Raw genomic sequence first — 20,986 nt, forward strand, 5'->3', positions numbered from 1 at the left:
TATGTGTTTTATGACTGGTTGCATATCTGCGTGTTTTTGCTAAGAGGACCATAAATCGCAGTTTTATCGGGTTGTACTTGTACAATCAGATGACAATAAACTTGACTTGAACTTCGTGCTAATCATATCAAAAAATGGTGAAATGCTGGACCAAATGAATATTAAAATAGCAGAAACAAATGTTTAGACAGAGCCAGGTGACCTCAAAACCAACAAAAAAATCCAAGTCCAGCAATCTAGCCATTCCAATCTGTGATCTGTGGTAGACTATTAAGCAATTAATGAATCAAAGTGGCTTCATGAACATCCTTATTCGCAACGTCAGTGAACCCCAGCATGCTAAAGTCAGGATGAAACATTTGTCAGATGTGTTCAGTTCTATGACTGTATCCAGAAAACCTTACCAAAATAATACTCATAACACCTAGAAATGACTGTGAAAAGTTATCTACTTTTCATAGAGACCTGAGTGATCCCATTAATATCATGGGATTATTTAACAGAGTATAGTATAAGATCTTGGGAAGGTGATGGTCCTCCATTCTGGAGACGTGACCTACCCAGCGCAGTTGGATCTTCAGCAGCGTGGATTCGATGCTGTCGGCCTCTGCCATCTCGAGTACTTCGATGTTAGGGATGAAGTCGCTCCAATGAATGTTGAGGATGGAGCGGAGACAACGCTGGTGGAAGCGTTCTAGGAGCCGTAGGTGATGCCGGTAGAGGACCCATGATTCGGAGCCGAACAGGAGTGTGGGTATGACAACGGCTCTGTATACGCTAATCTTTGTGAGGTTTTTCAATTGGTTGTTACATGGCGGGCTCTCCACTGGCCACCGTGACAGGGGTGCACCAAAGAAGAGGTACAAGGCACTCTTGGTGCCTGCCACATTGACCACCGCCAGTGGGCTGATATCGCCTCCAATCGTGCATCTTGGCGCCTCACAGTTCAGCGGGCAGCAACCTCCTTTGAAGAAGACCGCAGAGCCCACCTCACTGACAAAAGACAAAGGAGGAAAAACCCAACACCCAACCCCAACCAACCAATTTTCCCTTGCAACCGCTGGAACCCGCATTGGACTTGTCAGCCACAAACAAGCCTGCAGCTGACGTGGACATTACCCCTCCATAAATCTTCGTCCGCAAAGCCAAGCCAAAGAAGAAGATAGTATAAGAACATCAAGATAGAGTTGATCATGCACTCCTCATATCTTGACATAGGGGTCAAGCCCGAAAAGTTGGCTATATATCTTTACCTCCTATGAACGCTACAAGACCTGCTGAGTTCTTCCAGCATTTCTATGTTTTTACATGCACTCCTCATGTCTGGTCTGGTGCTTAAGATCATGGCTGATCTTTATCCTCCATCCGACTCGGCTATACAAACTTTGGGTGTCTTGATGCTCTCAATGTCTAAAAACCTTTCACTCTCAGTCCTGATTACATGCCACAAATGATCTTGGGTAGAAAATTCAAAACATTCAAAGCCCCTGAGTGAAGAGATTACTTATTGTCTCAGTCCTCCTTTATTTGGAGATTGTGACCTATGTTTCTACATACTCCAGCCAGGTTGTATTCACAGTTCTCAATTATATAAACTCTAAATTATGCCCAATCAAAGAAGATGCCCCATTTGGGAATCAATCTGGTGAACCTCTGTCCACTATCTCTGTGCTAAGTACATCATTTCTAAAGCAGAAAGACCAACTTGAACACAATATTTCAGATGCAGACATAACAGAGTCTATACAAGTGCAATAAGATAATGTACTCTTATAATCAAATCCACTTAAAACAAAGAACAAAATATCATTGACTTCCTAAATGCTTTCTCCGCCTGGTTGTTAACTTTCACTGAATTATTCAAGTTAATTCTTTGATTCCAATATTTTCAAGATCACTATTTAAAAATAAATCAATGTACTGTAGTGTGTCACCACTGTAGCAAGTGTGAAACAACAAAGAACACGAGATGTTATGAGCTGATGAGCTGACCAGTTTAATTACATTCTTACAGTCATTTAAATATTCGAGATTTGCACACTCCCCATGTCACGTGACTCCTGGAAATGACAAGGCTCCCAGAAGCCTTAGCGTCATTAGTCCACAGGAAACTCCCAGGAACTCCCAGGCCCGTAGACACCCACGACTCCAAAGCTCCTGCGAGACAAGTAGTGGCACAATCCCCTTACCATGACCTCCCCTTCCAAAACCAGTGAGGGTTGATGCCCCAATCCTTTTATCATGAGTGGCATTGGCCAGTGGGTGGCCCCTTCACCAGGGGCATGGCACCTATACCGGCTAATCTAGGTCCACATGTGCTGATTTACCGAAACCGCTTCTTGCCTGCTGCAGCGACAAATTATGTTATATTTTATATTGTAGATATGTTTTAAAAGGAAATAAATTGTGGCAGGTTTTTTTAGTGGAGATCACATACAAACACTTCAAAACAGATCTCATTTAAAATGCCAGAGCTCTGCTCAACCCTTTGCACAAACTTTGAAGAATGCCTATATAAGGACTTCATAAGGAGCTGTTAATTGGACATGCTGTGAAGTAATGGATTATTGTTTTGGAAAGCATCAGATGAACAAACTCAGAAGATTAGGTCCAGAGCCGCAGTCTATCTGAGTGCAGTTGGCTTTCTAAGAGGGTCATATGGTTTTTCTCTGAGTGAGTGAGAGACAGAGAGAGAGAGAGAGAGAGAGAGAGAGAGAGAGAGAGAGAGAGAGAGAGAGAGAGAGAGTCAGCAGCAGCTAGAACTGGAACATGACAAGCTGGCAAGCTTGTGGAAAAACCCTATTTTGAAGATGGGTTGAGAGTTCTTAATTCAGCCTGGTCAAAGCCCTTGTGGTCCATATAAGAGGAGAGGATTGGCTGCATAATGTTTCACTTGAAATAAGGGAAACAAAAAGGAACTCTGTGGGGACCATCTGGAAAATTCTTTGGGGGCAAGTTTCTTCGGCAAGTCACTGAAGTGGCTGATCTAAAGGAATCAGTTGTGGGTGTCCAATGAGCAACAAATCTTTCCCTGAAAACGAACAAGAACTTTCTGAGTGGTAACCATTTACCTTTCAAGCACCAAAACCTGGTGAAATTCATAAATGTTAAATTCTGTACACAGTATAAGAATTGCCTGATACTGGTGAGCTTGGAGGAGTGAGAAGCGAGATTGGACTGTGAATCAAAGAACTTTTTTTGAACTTATATACGCATTACATACACATGTGCTTAGAATTAGAAGGGGGCTAAGAGTAATAAGTTAAGTTTGATCCTGTTTTCATGTTCAAAGATAATTAAAAGTAACTTTTATTTAAGTAACCATTAGTCTTGGTGAATTTCTATTGCTGCTAGGTTTTGGGGTCCTCTGGGCTCATAACACCGCCAATGTCTATAACAAACATGGAGGTGTCATTCTATAGCACCTTGAAAGGACTTTCATATGAGTGTTCATGTGCACATCCCTACACAGGAATACATAAAGGCAGGCCTTGAGTTCAGGCAGAATGTATGAAGTCGTAAACCCATGTTGGGAGGTCAGGATAGGCACCAGTGTACCCTCAAGCGTGTGAGTACTGAAGTGGGAGATTCCTGCTGCCCACGTGCTGCCGGAATGAAATCTCCTGGGACCATTGGGGTGCGGGGCGAGGGGGGGGGGGGGGTGCTCCCCGCCACAGTATTTCAATTTTTTTTTAAACAAAATTGATGACCTCTTATTTTTCCACATTGTAGTCCATCTGTCATGTTCTTACCTGTTGATATATTTATCTGCATGCTCCTGTATCTTTTTTGCATCTTTCTCAGAACCCACAATAGCATCCATTTATATCATCCGCAAAGTTGGATATATTACACATGGTTCCCACACCCAATGTATCAATATAGATTGTATATATAGACTTCATATCGATCTCTGTGGCACCCAGTATTCACTGCATTTCAACCAAACAATGATTTATTTATTCCTTCTATGTTGATGTGTGTAATCAGTTCAGTATATTTCACCAATCCCATGTCCTCTCATTTAATATCCACCTGTGGCACCTTGCCAAAGGTCTTCAGAAGTAAATACATTACACTCCTGGTTCTCCCTTATGTGTTCTGTTTGTTACAACCTCAAAGAATTCTAAAAGATTTGTAAGACATAACTTCACTTTAATAAAGTCATGATGATTCAGCTCAATCATTTAAGTATTTTTAAGTGCCCTCTAACAACTTATGTAAAAATTGATTCTAGCTTTGCTCCAACTTCTGGAAATAAAGTTAACTGGATTATAATTCTGTTTTTGTCTCTGCCTCTTTTCTTAAATACTGGGATTGTATTTGCATCAAAAAACCCTAGTAAGATGGTAATTGAGTTTCATGGGAGGAAATTACATACAGACTGGAATTATATATACCTAGAACAATAGATAAGTATCTCAGATGTAGGGCATCATTCCAAAGCATTCTTCAACAATATTTCCTTGGCACTCTTTAATTGCTTCGTGAGTTCTCTCAGAATATTAAAAATATTGAGTTCTCTGCATTATTCCTCAGAACCAAAGTAGTCCATGTCTACATTCAGCAAGACCTGGGCTAACCAGAGGTGAGGTATATCTGCCAGACAAGTGGCAGGCACTAAATCAAGTATAATCAACTTTATTGTCATCTGATTGTATAAGTACAACCTGAAAAAACAGCATTCTCTGGTCCTCAGTGCAAATCATACAGACACACAACATGACATAACACATATAGACAAATAATAAATACGCAGGACAAGTATTTCATCTATGGATATAAATACTGATTCATGTGACTCAAAGATGGTTAGTGTGAGCAGTTCCATTGGTCGTTCAGCATTCTTACTGCCCATGGGAAGAAGCTGTTCCTCAACCTGGTGGTACTGGCTCTGATACTCCTGTATCACTTCCCTGATGGGACCAGTTAAGAGATGCAGGGTGGAAGGGGTCCTTAATGGTTTTGCATGCCCTCTTCAGAGAACAATCCCGGTAGATCATGTCGAGGAAAGGGGAAGAAGATTCCAGTGATCCTCTCTGCCACTCTTCTGGACTTGTGGATTGACCTCCGATCCATTTCTCTACAGCAACCAACCCCAATAAGAGCCAGACTATCATCCCTTGACATTCAATTACATTACCATTGTCACCTCTGCCAAAAAATTTTAATGGGTTTTCCAGGATTATCTAAAAGAGCTATTTAAATATTGGGGCCTCAGCTTCCAACTCCCCAAAACAATTCACAAGGCACAGGACATGAACAATCTCTATTTGCCTGGATAACTGGAACTCAAAAAGTTTGACAACATTCAGGACAGAAAATGTAACTTAATTGACAAACTGAAAACTGAAGATGAAAGAGATCTGAAATAAAAATAAAGTATTAGTAACTGCTACCACGTCAGACGAATGTGAAAACAGAACATCAAAGTAATTAGACTTTCTCTTGCTGGAGTAGTTACTGTCTGGTAATATTGTGACATGAATGTGGTCCACTACCAATCGGTCCATCTGATTGTTGCATGCAAGCATAGACTGCGAAAACAATATTTCACCAAATGGAACATTTTCCCCTTGATGCTCATTAACTTCAGTTCTACCAAGACTGCTTGATGACTCACTCACATGTTCAAGTCAACTGATTGCACAAGTACAACCCAACAAAACAGCATTCTAGATATGTCTAGATATCAAGAGCAGTCATTCTCACCTCAACTCTGAAATTCAGTTCTTCGATCCATGTAAGTACATGATAATATTGTTGACATCAACTTACATTACATTATAAATGATTGTGAGTAGACATATTGGGTGATAATTTGCCAGATTGTACTTGAAACTGAAACAGCTTGCCTCAAGGTGCAGCTCGTTTAGCACATGATTAGGATGTCATGTAGCCTTGTAGCCTCACTGTATAACTGCAGACTGGTTTCTGTGATGGTTAAAATCTCTGGACAAAGCTAAGATTAATCTAATCGGCACCCACAGTTGAACAGGATAGCAAATCCTTCTTTTCCTTAGTCCTCACGCCTTGGGACCTACCATCAGTGAAAATGGAGCCTCCTCCCTCTGTGGCTTGTTTCATTATCCACCACCCATCTCAATTACAGGTAGACCCCGACTTACGATGGAGTTCCATTCCAGGACTTGCATCGCAAGTAGAAATTCTCATAAATTGAAACTATACCAACACCCCCACTCCTGCCACTCTGAGTACATGTTCTGACATAAAGTATCACACAAGGATAAAATTGATGTCTATTAACCACAATTTTCTATGGAAACTACTGTGAGAATAGCATAATGTACTTTAACTCTGGTTTATGACTAGCCTACTCTTTTCTCCTCTCTCACACAGATTTACTCTGGATTTAATACCCCACTTCTGCTGGGAGCCTGACATCCACACTCCCGCTGAGAGCCCATCAACACTCCTGCTGGGACCCTGACATTCCCACTGCCGCCTGGAGTAGGGAGCTCGGATGCAGCCGGGGCATGGGGAGTTAGTAAGCTCAGGCGGCCAGGGGCGTCGGGAGCTCAGATGTATGGGTGGCTGTGGCGTCGGGAGTTAACGTGCACAGGCGTCCGGGACATCGCAAGTGCGGATAATAATCAGAACTCAAAATCGAAAGTGCGGATTCTGACCATCGTAACTTCGAAAAATCCTAAGTCAGACCATCGTAAGTCAGGGTCTACATGTATGTATGGCATAAATGTAGGCCATCTGCCTTGAGCATATTCTAGTTATCGCCTACAAGGCAGGTTTATCTTGTGATAATTACAGCTTTGCATCCCTAAATTTGGTGATAATAACTCACAAGGTCCTGAGAAACAAACTCACCAGAGAATCCCTATCTTGTGCCAGTTGCCTTTCCCAGAAACATCCCCACACTCGTTTGGGACTGTGCTCCCCCTCCAGTCCCTACCCATTTGTTCAGGCGCCTGTCCACATTTTTCCATACCTTGCAGCCCGAAACGTTGGTTATGTATGTTACATAAAGAACATTGTTTGACCCGCTGAGTTTCTTCAGCCTCGTGGCATTAGCCCTCTACCTTGTATTCCCCCTTGTCCTGTAATTGTCGATGATGGGCCAAGACTGATCTCTGGGAACTCTCACCAGCAATTCCCTGGGGCCGGCTGCAGCTTGCTCGAGCTGCTCACGTGATTAGCCGGCCCGCCGACCGCACGCACTCTCGCGGCATGTGACGTCAACAGCGTGCGCCGACAGTGAGAGTTGGAATTGCTGTCTCACAAGGTTGGCGATCCGGTGAATCCACGGATTTTCAGTGAGCGGCCCCGTAATGGAGTACTTGGTTGGTATTCAGGGCAGGGATTTTGTACTGGTGGCGTCCGATACCGTGGCTGCCAGTAACATCATCGCCATGAAGCACGGTAAGGCGACGCGCGGGAAGGCTTAGTCGGCATGACACCGCTCTTGGGCCTGGATCAACTCTTCGCCCCATCAGCGTCAAACTAAGACTTGGGAGTGGAAGCAGTGGCCAACTCAAAGGGAGGGAATAAGTAAATCTTCCTCGGTCTGGCCACTGACCTTCCTTTCTATGAGCATTATAGAAATGGAACATCGTAAAGGAATCGCGTTAGAAATAGGTAATTTTAACAAAGAGTCAGGATCTGTAAGGGGAGTACCTGTAATATGGTAGAAGGCCATTCGGTCCCACGGCCGAAGGTCGACTTTTGAGGAGTTGTGAAAGGCAGTCTTCATTCTTTAATCAATAGGCAGATGGACATCACAAGATAGCGGATGAAGGAAAACAGAAAATGATCAGGCAGCACCTCTTCTTCTTTGGCTTGGCTTCGCGGACGAATTTAATGGAGGGGGTAAAAAGTCCACGTCAGCTGCAGACTCGTTTGTGGCTGACAAGTCCGATGCGGGACAGGCAGACACGATTGCAGCGGTTGCAGGGGAAAATTGGTTGGTTGGGGATGGGTGTTGGGTTTTTCCTCCTTTGCCTTTTGTCAGTGAGGTAGGCTCTGCGGTCTTCTTCAAAGGAGGTTGCTGCCCGCCAAACTGTGAGGCGCCAAGATGCACGGTTTGAGGCGTTATCAGCCCACTGGCGGTGGTCAATGTGGCAGGCACCAAGAGATTTCTTTAGGCAGTCCTTGTACCTTTTCTTTGGTGCACCTCTGTCACGGTGGCCAGTGGAGAGCTCGCCATATAACACGATCTTGGGAAGGCGATGGTCCTCCATTCTGGAGACGTGACCCATCCAGCGCAGCTGGATCTTCAGCAGCGTGGACTCGATGCTGTCAACCTCTGCCATCTCGAGTACTTCGACGTTAGGGATGTAAGGAGAAAATGCAGCGCATTTGCTGTATTTTGTACAGAATTATTTGGTTGGTTTGGGGTGCTTTCTGCAAATTGATCTTTACGTGGCAATTTTCCTTTAAGAATTATTAATTTGCTACAGGATGTCCTGAAATTGGGATTCTGCAAATGAACACTTGCAAGGTGATTCATTTTGTAAAGTCAAATAGTTGTGAGAAATGTACAGTGAATGGAATGTTGATTAGCTAAGAGTCCTTGGGGTGGGTCCATAGTTTCCTGAAAGTGGCAACACAGGCCAATAAGGTAATGAAAAAGACCTGTTGAATGCTTGCCTTCATACATCAGGGCATTGAATACAAAAATTGGGATGTTGCTTTGCAAATGTGGAAAACATCAATTTGACTGCACTGAACCATTGTGTGAACTCTGGTTGCTGTACCAAGGAAAAGATGCATTTGTGCTGGAGAGAGTGTCGAGTCGATTCAGTCGAATAAATGAATTGGAGGAATTTGAATTTGGTGATGGGCAGAGGTTGGATCAGCTTGGCTTATTTTCTCTGCAGCAAAGGATGCTGAAGGGTAATCTGATAGAACTAGTACCAAGAGGCATTGATAAGTAAGCTACAATATTAAAAACAGTAGGGCATATGTTTAAAGTGTAAAATAGTTTTAAGAGATCAGAGGACTTTTTTTGCACTCTGTTACTGGTATCTGGAATGTGCTGCCAGAGGAAGTGGGGGAATTGGATACAATTATTGTAAAACCTCTGGTATCTAGCATTGGTAGATACCAGATAAGTGAGTTTTCTGGTTGCTTGACACTCACTCTGACAATGCCTAATACACCTGCATTAGAATAAACAGTTTAAAATACAAGAACTACTAACCGTAGTTACATTTAACAAACTTTGCTTGCATGAATATATAAACCTTAATTTCAGTCACATTCTTTGAAAACATTTAACTGTCGCTGCATGTGCAGGTTCTTCCCAAAATACAATCAAGGCAACTTGAAAGATGTATAATAACATCATAATTAACCCCACCTCCCTCAAGTTTACAGATAAAGCTTTACTGATACACTAATAAAGCAAGGGTAAGGAGACACTTTGAATGTTACCCCAGGGGTGAGTGGTATCCAGGGCAATGCCATTTTATTCAAACATAACTATATTCAAACTTTATTTAAATAACTGCTACGAGCAAAGTCCAGCCAAGGCACTCTGATGGCTGAATATTTGCTCCCATCTTCATGAAAGGTTTATGTGTTTGTTAAGAGAGCATTTACTTGGATTTAAAATTTTATTTATTCTGATTTATTTTACTTTTTATTATTTATTTGTTTTCTTGATTTTTGTTTTTTTGCCAGTTTGCTTGAGGTTGCCAGTTGCTTGAATTCCAGATAAGAGTTTTTATTGTACTATATTTAAGAGACATTTAGACATTCATAAAGTGAGCAAATTGGGTTAGCGTAGATGGGCAAAAAAGTGGTGTGTATATGAAAATTGTAGATGAAAAGCCTGGTTTCTTTGTTGTTCAAATAAGAAATATGAATAGTATATTTTATAAATTCATATATCTTTTTACAACCAGTAGTTCGTGCAACTCTGATTAAAAATTGCCATTTAATTTGCTTCCAGCACCTTCGTGCATAATGAATTGTGGTTCCTAACAATGAGATGTTTTTGGGTGAAACGGTAGTTAAATTAGATATATAGCACAGTAACAGGCCCTTCCAGCCCATGAGGTTGTTGCCCCAAAGACACCAATTAACTGACAATTCCTGTATGTTTTTTGAAGAATTGGAGAAGTTTGAGAAACTGCAGTTGCTGGAATCTGGAGTGGAAAAACAGTCTGCTTTAGGAAGTCAATAAGTCAAACAGCATTAATGGGAGAAAAGGGATCAAGCATCTTTTTCTTCTGCTGATGCTGCTTGACTTGAGTTATTCCAGCAGATTGTTTTTAACTGAGTTTTCATAGACTTGGGCAGCACATTTCTTGTTTTGTTCTGTTTGAGTTATTTATCTGGTGCCTGTAGTAGATTTAGAATTTCAATACAACATTTTCAGTAACTAAGAATACTGGCATAAAGTTATATTAGTAGTTGCTTGTTACTGGAGGTGGGTGGTTTGTTATCATTTGTGTCAGGATATTTGTTTTCACGTGTGAAAGTTGCATAAAACATACATCTGAAAGAGATCAAGGGTATTTAATAACAATCAAATTGGTGCAATCATATCATAATTGTGGGTGAAATAATGCTGGTGTTCTGTTTGCAAGTCAGTAAAAAAAAACTTGGGTTTTCACACTTTGTGGGTAAAAATGCTGATCGCAGAAATTACAACAGAATCTTCTCTTTTATTATAATGTAAAACAAGTTGCAACACAGCTTGTAACCAATTATTTGAACATAACTTTAAAATATATCTTGCACCTAATTCACATTTAATTAGCAATGATAATGAAACCAGAGACTTGTTAAATCCTTTTTTAAAATATTTGGTTATGTTCAAACATCAGTTAATTAAAGCGCAATGTTTGCTCCTTTAATGTACAATGTTTGTGATTATTCTGAAGACTAAAATATCTCATTTAACCAGTGCTGATGCTGTCAAAGTTCATAATTTCTAAAATAATTGTGCTTTTACATCATGCTTGTCAAGTTCAGTGAAATATTTTGAGGATAATGAAGATTTCTAAACTACATGACAGTGCACATCCAGAATATTTCTCTTCTAAGCTATAAAAGGACATTGAAAGAATTGCAATGGGAAGCTTAAAAACATAATTATTTTGGAAAATTGCATTTTAAGGTAGTCTTCTGAAGCTCAGTTGCAAATAATTTCATGCATTGAAGGGAGCTCTGCAATAACATGATACAAAGGCAAGATTCTCAATTAGATTATCCCAAAATATCTTCATCCCAATTGTCATTACATACCCCAGTATCTAGCTGCACGTCCATTTTATTTTCCAGTCTCTTCTTTCAAGAATTGAAAGTGAAAGAATAGATCATGTTGTACAATCAGTTTGAGCCAAAATGAAACTGAACATTTTATCTAAGCTGTAATTGTTTACCATCAGCAAAGTTGTTGAAGAATTCCATTCAAGCTTGAATGAGTGGGGAAAATAATGGTTTAATAATACAATATTTGGTTGTTGTTCTTTACCTTCTGGGATAAGATTGGGTTTCTTGCTGTTGAGTATTAGGAACATCCTAGGAGACATTGATTGTTGGATGTATCATTATTATTCACATCTAATTCAACTAATGTGTCTGAAAGTGTAATGACAGCACTTTTTCCATGATCAAGGACAATACATGTGCTAGAGAACAAAGCAAGTGAGGCAACATCCTTAGGAAGTAAGGGGGAACCAATGTTTTGGGCCTGAGCCTTTTGTCAGGTATAAGTTTTAAAAAAAAAACAGACAGAAGCCTCCATAAAAAGGTGGGGGAGTTGGAGAGGAATTTTTTTTCAAATCTGAAAATCAAAATATGATTTGGAATTCTTTATTCTTCTGAATTTTATATATAACCATATAACAATTACAGCATGGAAACAGGCCATCTTGGCCCTTCTAGTCCGCACAGAACCAAGTACTCTCCTCTAGTCCCACCTACCTGCACCTTGCCCATAACCCTCCATTCCCCTCCCATCCACATGCCTATCCAATTTATCCTTAAATGACATAATGGACCCTGCCGTCACTACTTCTCCCAGAAGCTCATTTCACTCTGAGTGAAGCAGTTCCTCCTCATGTTACTTATAAACTTTTGCCTCTTAACTCATGACCTCTTGTTTCAGTCTCTCCTAATATCCACATCAACTCCATCTATCCCCCTCATAATCTTATATACCTCTATCAAATCACACCTCAACCTTCTATGCTCCAAGGAATAAAAACCTAATCTGCTCAATCTTTCTTTGTAATCTAGATTCTGAAACCCAGGTAACATTTTTGTAAATCTTCTCCGTACTCTCTCTACCTTGTTGATATCCTTCCTATAATTCGGTGACCAGAACTGCACACAGTACTCTAGCTTTGGCCTCACCAATGTCTTGAACGGTCTCAACATCACTTCCCAACTCCTGTATTCTATGCTTCGATTTATAAAGGCGAGCATACTAAAAGCCTTGTTCACCACCCTATCTATATGAGATTCTACCTTCAGGGAATGATGAACCGTTATTCCTAGATCTTTCTGCTCCACTGCATTTCTCAATGCCCTCCCATTTACTACGTACATCCTGTTTTGCTTATTCCTTCCAAAATGAAGCACTTCACACATCAGCATTAAACTCCATCTGCCATCTTTCAGCCCACTCTTCTAGCCATCCAAATCCTTCTGTAGTCTCTGAAAACCTTCATTATCCACAATTCCACCTATTTTAGCATTATCTGCATATTTACTAATCCAATTTACCACCCTATCATCCAGATAATTAATGTAAATGACAAACAGCAAGAGACCCAGTACAGAACTCTGAGGCACACTTCTTGTTACCAGCCTCCAGCCTAACAAACAGTTATCCACTATGACTCTGGCAAATCCCTTCCAGCCACTGTTGAATCCATTTGACTATCTTAAAATTGCTATCTAACAACTGAACCTTCCTAACTAACCTTCCACATGGAACCTTATTGAAGGCCTTACTGAAGTCCATATAGACAACATCCACTGCTTTCCCCTCATTAACATTCCTTGTCACTTCAAAAAATTCAACAAGATTGGTCAAGCATGACCTTTCACACATAAACCCGTGTTGAGGGTTCTTGTTCAGACCTTGCCTCTCCAGATACTTGTATATTAACTCTCAGAATGCTTTCCATGAACTTGCCGACCACAGACTTCAAACTTACAGGCTGATAATTGCTAGGCTTGCTCCTCAAACCCTTTTTAAACAAAGGAACCATATTAGCAATACGCCAATCCTCTGGCACTATACCCGTCTCTAATGACATTTGAAAAATCACTGTCAGAGCAGCTGCTATTTCCTCACTAACTTATCTCAAGGTCCTGGGGACAATCCTGTCGGGTCCTGGGGACAATCCTGTCGGGTCCTGGGGACAATCCTGTCGGGTCCTGGGGACAATCCTGTCGGGTCCTGGGGACAATCCTGTCGGGTCCTGGGGACAATCCTGTCGGGTCCTGGGGACAATCCTGTCGGGTCCTGGGGACAATCCTGTCGGGTCCTGGGGACAATCCTGTCGGGTCCTGGGGACAATCCTGTCGGGTCCTGGGGACAATCCTGTCGGGTCGTGGGGACAATCCTGTCGGGTCGTGGGGACAATCCTGTCGGGTCCTGGGGACAATCCTGTCGGGTCCTGGGGACAATCCTGTCGGGTCGTGGGGACAATCCTGTCGGGTCGTGGGGACAATCCTGTCGGGTCCTGGGGACAATCCTGTCGGGTCCTGGGGACAATCCTGTCGGGTCCTGGGGACAATCCTGTCGGGTCCTGGGGACAATCCTGTCGGGTCCTGGGGACAATCCTGTCGGGTCCTGGGGACAATCCTGTCGGGTCCTGGGGACAATCCTGTCGGGTCCTGGGGACAATCCTGTCGGGTCCTGGGGACAATCCTGTCGGGTCCTGGGGACAATCCTGTCGGGTCCTGGGGACAATCCTGTCGGGTCCTGGGGACAATCCTGTCGGGTCCTGGGGACAATCCTGTCGGGTCCTGGGGACAATCCTGTCGGGTCCTGGGGACAATCCTGTCGGGTCCTGGGGACAATCCTGTCGGGTCCTGGGGACAATCCTGTCGGGTCCTGGGGACAATCCTGTCGGGTCCTGGGGACAATCCTGTCGGGTCCTGGGGACAATCCTGTCGGGTCCTGGGGACAATCCTGTCGGGTCCTGGGGACAATCCTGTCGGGTCCTGGGGACAATCCTGTCGGGTCCTGGGGACAATCCTGTCGGGTCCTGGGGACAATCCTGTCGGGTCCTGGGGACAATCCTGTCGGGTCCTGGGGACAATCCTGTCGGGTCCTGGGGACAATCCTGTCGGGTCCTGGGGACAATCCTGTCGGGTCCTGGGGACAATCCTGTCGGGTCCTGGGGACAATCCTGTCGGGTCCTGGGGACAATCCTGTCGGGTCCTGGGGACAATCCTGTCGGGTCCTGGGGACAATCCTGTCGGGTCCTGGGGACAATCCTGTCGGGTCCTGGGGACAATCCTGTCGGGTCCTGGGGACAATCCTGTCGGGTCCTGGGGACAATCCTGTCGGGTCCTGGGGACAATCCTGTCGGGTCCTGGGGACAATCCTGTCGGGTCCTGGGGACAATCCTGTCGGGTCCTGGGGACAATCCTGTCGGGTCCTGGGGACAATCCTGTCGGGTCCTGGGGACAATCCTGTCGGGTCCTGGGGACAATCCTGTCGGGTCCTGGGGACAATCCTGTCGGGTCCTGGGGACAATCCTGTCGGGTCCTGGGGACAATCCTGTCGGGTCCTGGGGACAATCCTGTCGGGTCCTGGGGACAATCCTGTCGGGTCCTGGGGACAATCCTGTCGGGTCCTGGGGACAATCCTGTCGGGTCCTGGGGACAATCCTGTCGGGTCCTGGGGACAATCCTGTCGGGTCCTGGGGACAATCCTGTCGGGTCCTGGGGACAATCCTGTCGGGTCCTGGGGACAATCCTGTCGGGTCCTGGGGACAATCCTGTCGGGTCCTGGGGACAATCCTGTCGGGTCCTGGGGACAATCCTGTCGGGTCCTGGGGACAATCCTGTCGGGTCCTGGGGACAATCCTGTCGGGTCCTGGGGACAATCCTGTCGGGTCCTGGGGACAATCCTGTCGGGTCCTGGGGACAATCCTGTCGGGTCCAGGGGACAATCCTGTCGGGTCCAGGGGACAATCCTGTCGGGTCCAGGGGACAATCCTGTCGGGTCCAGGGGACAATCCTGTCGGGTCCAGGGGACAATCCTGTCGGGTCCAGGGGACAATCCTGTCGGGTCCAGGGGACAATCCTGTCGGGTCCAGGGGACAATCCTGTCGGGTCCAGGGGACAATCCTGTCGGGTCCAGGGGACAATCCTGTCGGGTCCAGGGGACTTATCCACCTTTATATGCTTTAAAAGCTCCAGTGCTTCCTCTTTCTTAATCACTACAGTCAAAGGGACCAATTTTATCCCTCATTTTCCTTTTGCTAGTAACATATTTATTTTTTGGATTTATTTTCAGTTTGCTGGAGCCACTTCATACCTTTTTAGCTTTTCTAATTTCTTTCTTAAGATTCTCTTTACATTCAATGTATCTCCTTTATTCCTTGTTTTATATATTTATGTAGGTCTCCCTCTTTTTTCGAACCACTTTTCCAATATCCCTTGAAAACCATGGCTCTCAAACTTTTGACTCTGCATTTTATCCAAACAGAACAAGATTTTGTACCCTCAAAATTTCACCTTTAAAAGACCTCCATTTCTTTACTACATCCTTCCCTTAAAACAAATCATCCCAATCCTCTCCTCAAATCCTTTCTCATCTCCTCAAATCTAGCTTTTCTCTACTCTGAAAACCTCAATCTGACCTGTCCCTTTCCATAATTACATTAAAGCTCATGGCACTATGATCACTGGACCTGAAATGCTCCCCAACACATACCTCCGTCACCTGACCTACCTCATTCCCCAACAGTAGATCCAACACTGCCCCTTCTCGAGTCGTTACCTCTATATATTGGTGTATAAAACTATCCTGCACGCATTTTACAAATTCCAATCCATCCAGCCTTTTCACAGAATGGGTTTCCCAATCTATATTTGGAAATTTAAAAATCTCCCACTATCATAACCCTGTGCTTATTACAAATATCTGCTATCTCCCTACAAATTTGCTCCTCTAGTTCTTGCTCCCCATTAGGTTGTCTATAATACACCCTTATAAGTGTGACTACCCCTTTCCCATTCCTCATTTTCACCCATCAGCCTCCCTGGATGAGCCCTCTTATCTATCATGCTAAGCACTGCTGTAATATTTTCCCTGACAAACAATACTACATCCATTTCCCCCCCCCCCCCACCGCCCGCCGCCCCCTCCAATTCTATCACACCTAAAGCAATGAAATCCAGGAATATTTATACCTGCCCATCACATCCCTCCAACAACCATGTTTCACTAATCGCTACCATGTCATACTGCTAAGAGTCTGTCCACACCCTCTACTCATCTTCCTCACAGTGCTCCTAGCATCAAAGTAGATGCATTTCAGAGACTTCCCACTATTTATTCTGTTTGCCCCTATCTTTTACAAACAACTCTATTATGTTCTTTATCTATCATCTCCCCTCCATCTTCGTACAGAGCATCTTCCTTCTCAATCACTTGCCTGTCTACCCCCAAACTTAGTCTACAAGCTTTCTCTGTTTGTAATCTAACCTTCTCCTTGCTGTTCTTCGTTTGGTTCCCTCCCCCCAACCATTCCTGTTTAAAGTCTCCTGAGCAGCCTTAGCAAATGTCCCTGCCAGGATCCTGGCCCCCCTGAGATTCAAGTGCAACGCATTTGTTCTGTACAGGTCCCACCTCCCCCAAAAAGATCCCAGTGATCCAGAAACGTGAATCCATCCCTTCAGCCACTCATTCATCCTCCACCTCATTCCTGCTCTCACTGTCGCATGGCACAGAGAGTAATCCCGAGATTACTCCCTTTGTGGTCGTTTTGAGCTCTTTACCTAACTCCCTGTACTCACTTTTCAGGACCTCTTCTCTCTTCTCCCTACATTGTTGGTACCTACATGTACCACAACCTCTGGCTTATCTCCCTCCCACTTTAGGATATCTTAGACATGAGCAGCAACAGGGAGGAAAACCACCATCCAGTTGTGTGTCCACAGAATCCCCTATCTGTCCTAACTATCAGGTCCCCTATGACTATTGCCCTTCTCTTCCTTTCCCTATCCTTCTGAGCCACAGGTGCTGACCCTGTGCCAGAGGTACCACCACTGTTGCTTTCCTTAGCTAGGCTGTTCTTTTCTTCCCCCCCCCCCACCTCCAACAGTACTCAGAGGAATACAGCCACAGGGGTCCTCTCTAGTACCTTACTTTTCCCCTTCCCTCTCCTAACTGTGACCCACTTATCTTTCTCCTGCAGCCCTGGTGTGACCACTTGGCTGTAACTCTTATCTATGACTTTCTCATTTTCCCTGACCAGTGCAAGGTCATCAAGCTGCAGCTCCAATTCCCTAACATGGTCCATGAGAAGCTGCAGCTCAGCACACCTGGCATAGACATGGACGACTGGGAGGCTAGAAGACTCCAGGACCTCCCACATCTGACACTGAGAACAGCAAACTGCCCTTACACTCATTCTTTCTCTCACCCCTTGCTCAAATGCAAAAGAAACAAATAAACCAGACTTACTTTAATGCGAACAAGCTCAATCTCAGCTCGGCGAAGACTCCTGAGTCTGTCCCACTCCTTCTCTGTGCTACTCACACACTGGGTTGCGCCTTTACCCTCCTTTTATTGGCCCTCCACCAATTAACCCATCACTCTCACCTTGCTCCTCCTCTCCCGGATGCCTCTGACCCCTACTCCTCACCCGTTTGGAGAGCTGTGTAAAAACATTAAGTTTGCCTGACAAGTAGCATAAAGCTGCTTTAGCCATTTTGAGAATTGTGAGGGAGTTGCCCTCTTAATATGCATTTTATTTTTCTGTGACTGGTGCATGAGTAAAACCTTTAGCTCTTCTACTCATTTGATATTTAGATTGTATTCCATTTATCTCCCAATTCTGATAATGCTTTGATTTTTGTTACTTGTTTCATTTAGATTATGATAAAATGTTTAAACTAAGTGAGAAGATTTTACTATTATGTGTCGGAGAAGCTGGAGACACTGTCCAATTTGCAGAATACATTCAGAAAAATGTACAGCTTTACAAAATGAGAAATGGTAGGTAATTGTATCTTATTTGTCTTTTATACTCATGTTTTAAAATTGTGCTTTATTTTCAACAGAGAGAGAAATTGTGTAATTGCTTTGAGAGAGACTGAAATGTGTATTAAGCCTTTTGTGTTAATATTCACTTGTATTTCATGAAATCTTGCACAGTTTAAATGGCCATGAGCCAAGAGATCAAACCGTGATCAATGTCAACATCATAAATGCCCCAAATAAAATTAAGTGGTGCTGCAACAGTGTTTAAATTGATCTACTTACTATTATTTATTAATTGCTTTATTTTTTTCTGTTCCAAGTCTAAAAGTTCTCCAACTTTTAGTACCTAGTTTGGTAGCTTAATTCTTGGCCACATCAGCTTGTGCAAATTTCTTGGGAGTTAATACCTTTGGGTGACAAAAATAACTTCCTAAGCTACATCTGTAAATATTGTTTCTTCTTGCAGCATTCTTCCTGTTCACTGAAGTTTAATTTGCTAACATCTCTCAGAATAGTCAGATTGAATTATACATTGTTAGACATTCTGTGATTTTTTTTGAAAATAACCTAACATCCAAGGTCAATATTGTATAGATGATCCCAGCATTATGGCACTAATGTTACAGAAAAATCACAAAGCAGGAACATAGCCTGGCCCTTGAACACAAGGTTCACCTGCAGTTAGCTTGGAATATGAATACATTTTAATCAGTGTTTTATTTTAATAAGATATAAAATTGTATTTTTATTCTTGATGACAATGATTTAGAAAATACCTTGGTGTCACAAGTTTGCCAATTTGTTTTTGCTTTTAGCTATTTTAATTCCAGTTGTAATAAAAGTATGATTCAATTATTTGTTACAGCAACAGTTGAGAGATTAAGTTTCTTTGAGGATACTTGCTCTACTCACTTTAAAATTGTTTCCATGCACTGTTTGAAATTAGGGCAGAACCAGACAGGTAGTTTGGTTCAATAATGAAGGATGGAATAACCAGTCAAATGTACAAATATTTTCTAGAGTTGATGATTCTTGATTGTAAAAGAATCTGAAATAAATTCTTTGAGTAAAGAATGTAATTACAGTACAACTCCGATTATCCTTAATGGTCAGTACTGGGCCCATTTCCGATAAATGGTTTTTCAGATAAATAGTCATTTTTTAAAAACAGCCCAATAGCAACAGCAAATCACTTGTAACAGTGTTTAAAGAACAAGGTAAGGCATTTTAAGCATTAAAATAATATTTAATTCTCACCAAGAAAACAAATGCTGGCCACCACCAATCACAGACTCCTCCCCACTGAAGTGCTGGAAGCCCGAGGTCTCTGGTCAGTTCGGCTCCAGAAAATTTTCAGGTAACTGAGGATTTCAGAGAATCCGATTTTTGGATCATCGGAGTTGTACTGTAGTTCCCCTCATTTGTCATGTTGCACGAAACTAAAAGGTACATATTTTCAAAATTGGCTTTTTTTAAAAATTATAATCTAAGGGCATTTTTTCAGTCAACTTAGCATGAGCATCAATTTACAGACAAGGTAGGGGCAATTCACATTGGTGTACCAGTGTTATATTGGTTCACTACACAGTGAATTCTTTATCTTAACTGATCAGTATCAGTTAGGAATGAAGTGGAAACAAAGGAAATTTGGGATGAATTTTCTTGGTGTATTTTCACTAAATTTGGAAACGTGAGTCCGCATACAGGAGGGAGATTGAAAGCTTGGCTGAATGGTGCACCAACAACAACCCTAACCCAATGTCACCAAAACTAAGGAGCTGATTGTTGACTTCAGGAAAGGAAAGCCAGAAGTATATAATCCAGTGATCATTGGATCAGAGGTGGAGAGGGTTAGCAAATTTAAGTTCTTGGGAGTCATTATCTCAGAGAGTCTTTCCAGGACTCAACCAACTAAAGGCATCATATAGAAGGCACATCAGCGCTTCTGTTTCCTCAGGAGTTTGTGAAGGTTTTGTATGACACCAGAAGCCCTGACAAATTTCTACAGATATATGGTGAAATGTGTGCTAATTGGCTGCATCATGGTCTGATATGGGGACACCATACCTCCAAAAGCCCAGGACATCACAGGCAAAACCCTCCCCACTATTGAGTACATGTACAGGGAAGGCTGCAGTTGGAGAGCAGCAGCAGCAATAATCAAGGATCACACCACCCAGCACACACTCTGTTCTCGCTACTGCCATCAGGAAAGAGGTATAGGTGCCACAAGATTCACAGCACCAGGTTCAGGAACAGCTGCTCCCCCACCACCATCACAGTCCTCAACAACAAACTCAATCAGGGACTCATTTAAACACTCTTACTTTTGCACTTTATTGATTTTTTTTTTTAATTCTGGCTGCATTTGTTATCTGTTTGCAGTTCTTTATTTGTTTTCATGTATACACTCTACATTATTTGGAATGAGTAACCTTTGGAACTGTGATATAAAGAAGAGAATAGCAGTTCATCTTTTTACACCTGATATAACTGCAAAGCATTGATCTGGCCAGCTATTTACCCATCCATACATACGAGTGCTTTTCATGGAGTGATTGTTCCAAATTGACCATTGTTCATGAATTCCTTGGTCTTTGCTATTATTCTCAGGATTAATGAAAATGTTAAACATATTCAGAAAAAGTAAAAATGATTTGGTGGTCGGTTGATTCATTAAATGTGGCTAAATTTTCATTTTCTCCTTTATCGTTTTAAGGATCATATTGGGAAACTTGCATTCTGCTTGCAGCTTTAGGTTTTATTTGCTCCATCCATGCAAAAACATGGAGACCAATACAATATGACAAATATAGATTTACC

At 42.8% G+C, this 20,986-nt stretch overlaps 1 protein-coding gene and 1 long non-coding RNA gene across 4 annotated transcripts in view; one reads left to right on the plus strand and one right to left on the minus strand.

Annotated features, from left to right (window-relative positions):
* Window positions 1-7,151, minus strand: part of LOC138741491 (uncharacterized) — a 50,567-nt gene extending 43,416 nt beyond the window's left edge. For all 3 annotated transcript variants that reach the window (XR_011343541.1, XR_011343539.1, XR_011343540.1), the window contains exon 1: window positions 6,965-7,151. This is a non-coding gene — a long non-coding RNA (uncharacterized lncRNA). The remainder of the gene's footprint in view (window positions 1-6,964) is intronic.
* A 56-nt stretch (window positions 7,152-7,207) lies between these two features.
* psmb2 (proteasome 20S subunit beta 2) overlaps window positions 7,208-20,986 on the plus strand; it is a 37,505-nt gene continuing 23,726 nt past the window's right edge. Inside the window, exons 1-2 of the mRNA XM_069895680.1 lie at window positions 7,208-7,395; window positions 18,056-18,178. Coding sequence (XP_069751781.1) covers window positions 7,305-7,395; window positions 18,056-18,178 — 214 coding nt within the window. The 5' untranslated portion in view covers window positions 7,208-7,304. The remainder of the gene's footprint in view (window positions 7,396-18,055; window positions 18,179-20,986) is intronic.

Source organism: Narcine bancroftii, chromosome 8, assembly GCF_036971445.1.
Source record: "Narcine bancroftii isolate sNarBan1 chromosome 8, sNarBan1.hap1, whole genome shotgun sequence".
In the NCBI taxonomy this organism is placed as follows: domain Eukaryota; kingdom Metazoa; phylum Chordata; class Chondrichthyes; order Torpediniformes; family Narcinidae; genus Narcine; species Narcine bancroftii.